Below are 9,897 nucleotides of genomic sequence, written 5' to 3'. Positions count from 1 at the left end.
TGTCTCATATAAAAATGACATTGCTGTTTTCTTTTAGCAGCCGGTCATGTTCAGTCATGCTTTCATCAAGCACACCTTTAGCTACTCAACAGTCTTTACAATCAAGGCTGGCAAGAGCAGCCCAAGGATATCTTTTTTTTGGTTGTTCAAAAACCTGGGATTTTTTCTACTTTTTTCTTTCTGTAACAGCTTCAAAGTTAAATCCTCACTCAGTTTCATGGCGCACTTACTGCTTCATAGGAAAAAAAGTGCTTAGTTTACTCACAACAGTGTGAGACAGATTGTGTGATTGTTTACGGAAATTAACAGAACAGTGGTGTTACTCAGAAAATGCCGTCAGCTGATTTTTTTTTGTTTTTTTTAGGAGCCTCAAAGATTTTGGGTTATTTACAGTGGAACACGGATGCAGCGGAGGCTAGCCTCAGGAACGCGTCTGGTTGGCGTTGATCATGATGTTGGGCAACGCGTTTCGCCTTTTCCTCCAGGTACCCAAGTCACGTGCGTATCTCTTGATCTGGTGGAACCACTGCTGGGTGTGGGATTTGTCCGTGGCACGGAAAACAAATGACTCCCGCCTGATGTCGAGCACCTCGAAGGTGTCCTCGCAGTCCGGATCTGATGACACAACGCAGTTTCCGAGACGGATTGGCTCTCTCAGCACTGCGAACTTGCCGCTGCTCTTGTCCTTGATTAAAACCAGCACTCCGTCTCGAACGCTCTCTGCCATGCCTTCCACCTGTCGTCCGACATCAGTTGCCCGCCCAGGGGAGTCTCCACCCCGCTGTGTCCTCACCATCAGCAAACTCTGCACGTTTTGGAACTTGAGGGCCTTGCTGCCCTTTTTTAGCCATTGACCATCTGCCGGCTGGGACAGCTGGAGAGGTCCCTCCATGACAAACCGGGTGTTTTCTCTTGCCCAGCCAACCGTCTTCATCGACACCTCTCGCATCTCAATGTTAATGACCTCCCGATTCTTGCGGCTATCGCGGCGGAACGAGCGTAGAGACCAGGTGACACCGTTACCCTCCTGCTTAGTCTTCATGTTGATGTGCTCCAGATGGGACTCCACTCGACTCTTGGCCTCCCGGAGGCGTGTGTAGTCCGGGTGACATTCGGGAGTGACCTTAATGATGCGACTCAACAAGAGTGGGTACTTAGTGACGCGCTGGAGCGGCGCCATGAGGAAGGAGCGCAGGTTCATACGACGCAGTGCGGTGTTGTCATTCTGGGAAACATCCAGGAATATTCTGAAATGAGAAAGAAGGGGAAACGTCTTCAGCCGTGGTGTATCTTGAGAAATGTACAACTTTATTACAGGGTGTTATAGGACCTCCTGGCTGGTTGGTGAAATGGAGATTCTGTCTGAAAACATGAATCATTGCAGCTTAACTCTCAAAATAGACCTACTTCTGAATAAGTGATAAGACGCTGTCCTATCCATTAAGAATTACACAGAGCAGCCGTGGCAGAAACAGCAGAAAGCTTCCAGAGCAGACCTCTCTGTCATACAGCCCAGCAGGGTGAACGGTTGTTTGGTCTTGTGTACCTGAGGAGCTCCTTCTCCTTCTCCAGAGTGTTGAGCATGTTGACCGAGGTGGACTGCTGCAGACAGTAGGTCTGGAAGGCTGGCAGCATGTTGACAAACTCAAGAAAGATTTCCCCGATGTATACGGTCAGCAGGTCATCATCGCCCTGGAAACAAACCACGTATACACAATTAAAAAGAAAATTTCACTGCTGTCGTGGATTCTAAGTCATCCTATTATGATTCCCCAGATATCTTGCACACAAGGTGACATAATGGAGAATTTCAGGAAGTGATCACTTTTAGATTCGTTCTAAACAGCCAAAATACTTTCATAATACAGGTCACTTTTCACCATTTACTTCCTGAAGTACCTGAAGGTTTCAGGTACTCAGTCCATCCCCACAGCCTCCACTGCTCCCCAGGCGCCATGCAATTGCAGCCCATTGCTCCCCGAGGGGATGGGTTAAATGCAGAGATCAATAAAGTTCCATTATTATATTATCATTATCATCATTAAATAAAAATTGTGCCTTGATTACCTCCAATATCTTCTCTACTATTGGATTCTTGAGGACTGTTGAAGTCAGAACTCAAAAGTGCATAATCGTTGGACCCATTCACCATAGCCCGTAAACCTAAAGACCCTTAAAGCCGGACTTACACTGTACGATTTTTTTCCCTTCTCGGGGCGACTTTCCAGTTGTGCGATTTTTCCGATCCGGGCGACTTTCAGCTTGATCGGGGGTCGTGTAGTGTACTGTATAATTGGAATCGTGAGGTCGGGAGAAAATCAAACATGTTTGACCTCACGATTCCTGATGATTTGCGCATGCCCACTGGGTGATTTGTCGTGGGCAAATTGCCCAATGGGCATGCACAAAACAAGGATTCTTCTTCTTCTCAGATGAAAACACAGGTTTCGGCTTACAATGTGAGCTGTATCTGCAACGATTGAAACAAATCGCACAGTGTATGCCCGGCTTAAGGTAGCAATGTTAAAACTTTCTTAACCAGGAGATATCCAAGCTACTAACAAAGTTTAATGCACATTTAACAATCTTTGGCTGGCGGTACAGATTTTTAGGTGGAATTTTGGGGGCTCAGTCCAAGAATGTTTTGACCTGGATATTTCCTGGTAAAAGGGAAGTTTTGACATTGCTACCTTAAGGCTCTTAAGGTTTATGGGTTATGGGGAATGGGTCCCACACTTATGCACGTTTTAGTTCTGACTTTAGCAGTCCTCAACAATCTAATCATGGAGGTTTGACACAATTTGAGGTTTAGCATATATATATATATATATATATATATATATATATATATATATATATATATATATATATATATATATATATATATATATATAATGCCCTTGTGGGTTAAGCTGTGCCTCTTTACTGAATGGACATCCCATTAGCTTTGTCTGCTCTCATTGATCTTTCTTTTTCATATAGAAGGTGCACCAATATCGATACTGATACCATAAACGCTGTAAACCAGTCCTTATGAATACAGGGAGCTGCAGAATACTAGCAAATAGACAAAAATTGTAGCTCGCATGCATGGAGGGTAGAAACTGGTGATCAATGCAGTATTTCAACACACTGCCCAATATGCAAATTAGTCATTATGACCTTGAAGCAAATTCAAATGTTTACATTTTGCATCTAGACCTAAAATTGAAACTTGTTTCGATTTTATCAAGGCATCCTTTTTCACAAACGTGAATGAGATTTAAAGGTAACTTCTGATGTCCTTCTATCAACAATGGCTTTATTGCCTCTTTGGGACTGAAAGAGCGAATGATTGATAGTGGCTGCTGATCTGTGCAGGTTCATCTTACCTTATTAAGCTACTTCTAAAGCCAATTTATTGTGCAATATTTCATTTAGCTGTTTTTACAGTCAATACATTTTTTTTGGTTGCTGGTGTTATTAAGATGAGGTCATTTGCATGTATGTTCATAAGTGATAAGAAGGTCACCTGGTCAAATGCCTGATCAATGCTGTCCTGCAGGTGTTCAGTGAAACGGTCGTTGACGTCTATAAGCTCCTGAACGTTACTAAACACCACAGTAAGCTGCTCGGCTGTCAACAGCCCGGCACTCTGCATTGGGCAGTAGAACTCCTCCTTGATGATCCGCAGGTCCTCGCCATAGCTCGACTCAGTGTTTAAGAACTCCAGGATGGCTTCCTTACGCTCGGTCCGGATCTTGGAGCAGCGCTCACACATTCTCTCCCCCCGATCCTTGGAGACCCCATCCCTCTGTCCGCAATCAGGGCACGGCCTCTGGGATTCCCACGCCCTGAGAGAGGCGGATGGCCTCTTCCACGTGCGTGACAGGCCTGGGCCAATGCCGCTGTCCACTCGCTCCACCTCAGCTCCCCTGGTTCTGCGGTGATGCCGTGGCTCGCGGTCCTCCTCCTCCCGCTCATCGCTGAGGCCCACCACGCCGCTGTCTGAGCTCAGACTGCTGATGGTACTCCAGCGGTGCTGCCCGCAGCGAGTCACGTCAAGAACTGCCTGCCGCTCTTCGCCAGGTGGTTCAGAGTGACCGCGGATCGCTGCTGGTGCTGTAAGGAAGAAATTACAGTTTTCTTATTTGAATTAACTACCTGTCTTTGTCGTATTTCTGAGTCCAGCTGGCTGAAAGGACCCAATTCAATTCAGATAACAAATACTCAGTAATGCCCAACAAGAATAAGCTATTACAGATTTGATCTTATTTTATAAATTAGATACGCAGCCTTCCAGGAAAAACTTGACCTATTGAAATAGAAATAAAAAAGTCTTTACTGTTGTCTGACACAAAATTACAGGCTGAATGAGTCCAACTTTTTTAAAAATAACTCACAGGATTGAGTTGGTAAACAAAAACCACCGAAAGGATGATAGTTTTTACTGCCAAGAAAATAAAATCTATTTTGTTTCTGGGAGGAAAGCATTAGCTGGAATAACAGTAAATATCAACCAAAATTGGATGATTAACAATGAAATTCCTTCAAAATGTGAAGAAAAACCAAAATGTTGGTGTTAACTGGAAATACGCCAGAAAGTGCGAAATGGGGACATAAAATGTCACAGCGTCAGCTCCATTGAAGACAGCCATGGTTTCCAAATGGGAATGTTTTTTTTTTTTACATAGTAGATAAATCGACTCTGAAAGTCAGTGAACCCTCAATGATTTTACTGACGTCAGGGCCGCGGGGCCTGACAGTGGGAGGGCGGGCATAAAAAACAGGACACACCATCCTGACAGCACACACTGCCTGGAAAACAATTGCATAACAAGTGGAAAAAAGGAAAGCCATAACCCTGGTATCTGACAGTCGACATCGATTACTCTGTGTCTGTGACCTTTACATGTTATATACCTTCAAGGAAAAAGTCAGAAAAGCTAGACATACATGGTTCTATGCAACCTCCTGTCCCTTAAATGAATGTAGCTAAACCAGTGGTATTAAGCTTTACTTTTTCTTTGCAAGTACCTGTTGTTGGTACTCAACTATTCCATTTCTTTTAATTCACCCTTCCTTTCTCTTTAATGATCCTCTCTTGATCTCTAATACCAAACTCCTTCAATCCTATCTCTTCTCCATCCCCCTTTGGCTCCTAAACCTCCTCCCAACCTCTTTAAGCTCCTGTTCATCATCCCATCACTCAACTTTTCAGCCATCATTTCTCCTCCCTTATTCCAAACAACTTTACCCATAATCTCTTACTCAGTACTCCCTTATAACTCATCCCTTTTCCCAAACACCTTCAACCCTAATGCTGTATCCCAAACTTTTCATCCCTTATCCCAAACTCATCTGATTTCATTTATTTCCTCAATGAATTAGGACTATGCATATTAATAAAAAAAAAATAAATGGGAAAAAAAATCATTGTAAATATTCCAGAATTAGCAAAAAAAAAAAAAAAAAATTGCATAATTCTGTTCTAAGGCTGGCATCATGTATCATTACACATTCATCACATTACATGCATTGGATTATAAAGTATAAAATACCCAGAAAACATAAAAATAGACAATAGTATGGAGTATGGAGCAAACTCCGTTATCCCTTTTCTAATCCTTAACTTCTTCAACCCTCTTTATGCCAAACTCTTCTTCCCTTATCCCAAACTCCTTAAACCCTCATTCCTTATCCCAAAATGTCATCCTTTAACCCAAACTCCTTCAACCATCATTCGTTATCCCAAATTCATTCCATCTTAATTACTTATCCCAAACTCCTTCAACACTCATCCCTTATCCCAAAATAATCTTGCCTTATCCCAAACACCTTCAACCCTCATTTCATATTCCAAACTCTTCATCCCTTACCCCAAACTCATTTTATCCTCATTCCTTATCCCAAACTCCTTCATCCATTTTCTATTTCTAAACTCCTTCAACCCTTACTGTTTGTGCTGAACTTTTAACCATCATACCGTATCCCAAACTCCTGTAGAACATCCCCTTTAATCCTCATGATGACACCCTTCCTCCCTCATTCTGGTAAATCTCTCCCAACTTGCTCCTTTCTACAACTAAACTTTTCCATGCCCCGTTTGTACTTCCTCTCATCTCTACTTATTCCTCATCCTTTACTATTTCCTCCTTCCATTGACCTGTTTGGTCTTCACTTACCACTGGCTCTGTCTCTGTCCCTGTCCCTGTCCCGCCGATGACCATGGAGCCGGGCAGCCGCAGCAATCTTCATTTCCAGCTGTTTGCGTTTGGAGGCGTCCGCTGGCATGGGATCACTGTAGTGGGGCCGGAGGCGACACTCGCGCTGTGCCCTCACCGTCTCAGCCGGCTCGTAGGCTGCGTCCGAGCTGGAGCGCCTGCAACCCAGGCCTGTGTGCGGCTGTATGGAAACAACATGAGGATCAATGAAACGGACACAGCTCTCCATCAACTGGTTAATTAAATTACTTTTTTCTGAGTAGAGATCAGGAGATGTATATTCATGCGTGTTTCAATAAATTACGATATTTTATTTCAGTAATTCAATTCAAAAAGGGGAACTCATATTTTATAGGTTAATTCTCAAGGTACTATGAGTGGTACCTTCATTGTACTCACAATTCTATGAAAAAGTTCATTTTTTTTAGAAAATGCATATTTAAAACAAAACCAAAATTTCCTTATTGTAAAAATGTCTAATTTCTCTAAACTACATTCACTTAAAGCAATGCATTCAATGGTTGCTCTGACCTTAATCTGCATGAAATACTGCACTAATACTGACAATCAACCTGTGGCTCTTCTGAGATGCTGCCAAACTCTTCAACAGGTTTTGCTTCATAATCATTCAAAGCTGCAGTTTTGTCAAATGTCTACTTAACTGTAAAGTCAGTCTACCCTTGGATCACGCAGACCAACATAGATTTCTAGAGTTCAGATCAAACATTCCCAGCTTTGAGAAATCTTTGCTTTTAAATCAGCTGTAAGCAATGATTATCAAGGTTGACATAAATAAATACTTTAAAATATATCCCTCTGAGTAGAGTTTTCCTCTGCAGTGTCACCATGATTTGCTGTGATGGTGACGTTACATAAGAGCTTCTACTTATCCCTCTGATCCCTAGCTTTTAGAGGTGCCAGGAATCCCAATTTCATCTCAGATGCAGCACGAACTTCCTGGCAAGCACAACAAGCTACACATAAAAAAAACAAATGCTGTTATCACTACTTAAAATCACACAGGGTTGAGGATATAAAAGAAGTATTCGTCTGATGGTCTCTTGGGCTTTTCTGCAAGTGATGAAAGGAAATCCCAAACAAAGCAGACTCCTCAGGTTCAATCATCAAGTAACAACCTGAGGAGCAAAGTTTAGCTGCTTTTTGACCCTGTAGTCTCCCAATTCAGTTGAGATCGATTATATCGTCTTAAATACGAAAACATTTCTTGCATTACATGTGCTCTGACAGGGACCTGCTGACATGACGCACAGGGTGCACTTTTGATCGCCATGTCTTTCATATCAGAAAGCTATGATGCGGAGCTAGCAGGGATCAGGTAAACTGAATAAGAATAATTAATATTCTGCTGAGCGATCAAACAGCAGCCATTACTTTGGGAATGCAGAGGCGAGCTATGATGCAAAACCTGACATAGAAATTGAAAAAAAAGAACACAAACGCACCTCAACATCTGTTCTCTAAGCTACCTTCAAACATGCAAATCAGGGAGCAAAAATATCAATCCGATCAGACAGGATCTTCTGTTCTGCAGATGCAGCGGGGAGCTCGATGTTAGCTGCAGCCAAAGCAGCAGAAAGAAGGAATGATTTTCAGCAGCAACCTGGTGCCTGAGGGGCGTCTTAATCCTGCTTTTTTATCCGTCCTCAGACCGCCAGCTGCTGGTGGAGGACGGAGCAACGCATGCTTGTTCTTGTCAAAGCAAATACCTCTGCATAAAAGATCCACGGGTGATGTGCATACGTGTGTCGCAGTCTCCTTGCTTGTCCCAGTCATCCCTGAATACTGATAGATTTAAGCACTTCTTTTTTGCTGCAGGACGACGTTGACGGGCGCAGATGCACAGGGGATGCAGAAAAATGACATAACAAAACCAGACGGAGCAAATAACAAAAGAAACAGGTCCTTACGCATCCTCTCGTCTCTTCCCCTTCCCCGGCTGCTTCTCCTGCAGGCTCCTCGTCAGCGGCTTCGGCTCCGCAGGCCGTTGTCGGCGTTGCCATGGCAACGGCGAGGGGCTGACAGTCGGTCGAGGGGGCGGTGATGTCACAGCCTCCGTCCCGGTCACCTGACGGCTTGACAGGGGCTTTGGCAGAGATCTCTGCACTGCAGCTGGTGGGGAGAGAAGAATAGGTGAGGATAGATGGTTGGTTGGATGGATCAGCGATGAAGAACATGGCAAAAAAAAAAAAGGGAGAGGAGAGGAGGGCTGGGATTATAATTCTGGAGAAAAGCTTGTCAGCTTAAAGCTTCTTGTCATTCCCTTTCCTGCACACATTCCCCCTCTGCTCCCTACTGAGTCTTCTGTCCTCCACACCCATCCTCCTCTCCTTCATCGCCTCTCAAACCCCCAAACGCCTCAATCAATGCCCCTGCTTTCTTCCTACCCCCACTCCTCCTCATCCTGGACTCCTCCCCAGAGGGATACCAATTAGGGACATCAGTGCATATTAACACCTGAACCCCGGGACCACATGGGTAATTCCTGCATGCAAGAGCTGACCTTCCCGTCATTCTCCCTTTGTCTGATAAATGGACAATTATTCTCCACACACGCAGCCAATAGAACCTCTAACGCATCCTGATAATCCAGCTGACCTGAGATTACGCTGCAAATGCTGATATAGTTGAGGGTTAAGCACAAATTCACTGGTTCTAATTGATGTTTTTGTTATTTTATCTGATGGTCCAATAAAAAGTTAAAAAGTAATAGGAAGGAGGAAAATCAAAATAAATCACAATGTTAGTTAAAAGAAAAATCAAAATTTTTGAGTTTTGGCTAAATTATTTAGCCCTTCATTCAGTTATTTTACTATATAATATTATTATATATTATATTATTTATAATTATTTAGTCACAAAATGACAATAAAAAGTCATTGTGTGACATGATGATTCAGTTTAATAGGATTTATTTAGGCTTTCTTTAATAGGAAATCTTTTTTTTTTTGCAAATTTCTTTTAAGGCCAATTCAAGATTCTGCCAAAAGAAGTCGGTAGATTTGCATGTGCCATAGATGACTGATGTTACAGTGCTTGATGAGATCATCAACTGTTCTCCATGAACCAGTGATGTCTTCACCGAACAGCTGCATTAATGCAGAAATAAATCAAACACTAATCATGTGTCTTCTTCATTTACATGGATCAGGTCAAACAGGGGCTAAGTACATGCAGCAATTTTCAGATATTTGCTTGTAATAAAATTGAAAAATTTCACAAAACCTTTTTTAAGCACTTGTGAATTTGTAATGACCTTATATTGTTCTATAACGTAAAATGAAAAGTCTTAGAACAAAACCTAATTATCGTGAATGGATACCTGTAGTATTTCAGAAATAAACAGCAGCTTTATTTAATAAAGCCATTTAAAGCCTGTAGTAAATAACTATTGATTCTTGGAGCCATAAAATAATACACACGTCTTTAAACTCTGCTTGTAACATTAATCCCAACACAAACTTCCCACTAGCGTATTGATCTAGTTTTTCAAACCCTGGTGAACTCATGGGCTCCAGAAGCTACGAGCACAGGGTGAGATATTGCTGCCTACTGTTGTAAGGAAGGAAAATATGGAGGCTGAGGGTGGCCGTTTCCCTCAGATACTTTTTCACTGTGGTTTTCTCGAGATAAGTTAATTTTCTCATTCTCTAAAGATAACAAGCCATTTTCTCTT

At 42.6% G+C, this 9,897-nt stretch overlaps 1 protein-coding gene across 3 annotated transcripts in view; it reads right to left on the bottom strand.

Moving 5' to 3' along the window:
- Positions 1-6: 6 nt before the first annotated feature.
- Positions 7-9,897, bottom strand: part of LOC107095841 — a 106,748-nt gene continuing 96,857 nt past the window's right edge. For all 3 annotated transcript variants that reach the window (XM_015392196.1, XM_015392197.1, XM_015392195.1), the window contains exons 4-8: positions 8,132-8,333; positions 6,165-6,384; positions 3,512-4,101; positions 1,547-1,692; positions 7-1,247 (exon numbers count right to left, since the gene is read on the bottom strand). In XM_015392196.1, coding sequence (XP_015247682.1) covers positions 422-1,247; positions 1,547-1,692; positions 3,512-4,101; positions 6,165-6,384; positions 8,132-8,333 — 1,984 coding nt within the window. In that variant the 3' untranslated portion in view covers positions 7-421. The remainder of the gene's footprint in view (positions 1,248-1,546; positions 1,693-3,511; positions 4,102-6,164; positions 6,385-8,131; positions 8,334-9,897) is intronic.

This window comes from Cyprinodon variegatus, unplaced genomic scaffold (genome assembly GCF_000732505.1).
Source record: "Cyprinodon variegatus isolate N-32 unplaced genomic scaffold, C_variegatus-1.0 Scaffold578, whole genome shotgun sequence".
Classification (NCBI taxonomy): Eukaryota; Metazoa; Chordata; class Actinopteri; order Cyprinodontiformes; family Cyprinodontidae; genus Cyprinodon; species Cyprinodon variegatus.
The sequence above is the reverse complement of the archived record's forward strand: the minus strand, read 5'-3'. Positions and strand labels throughout refer to the sequence as shown.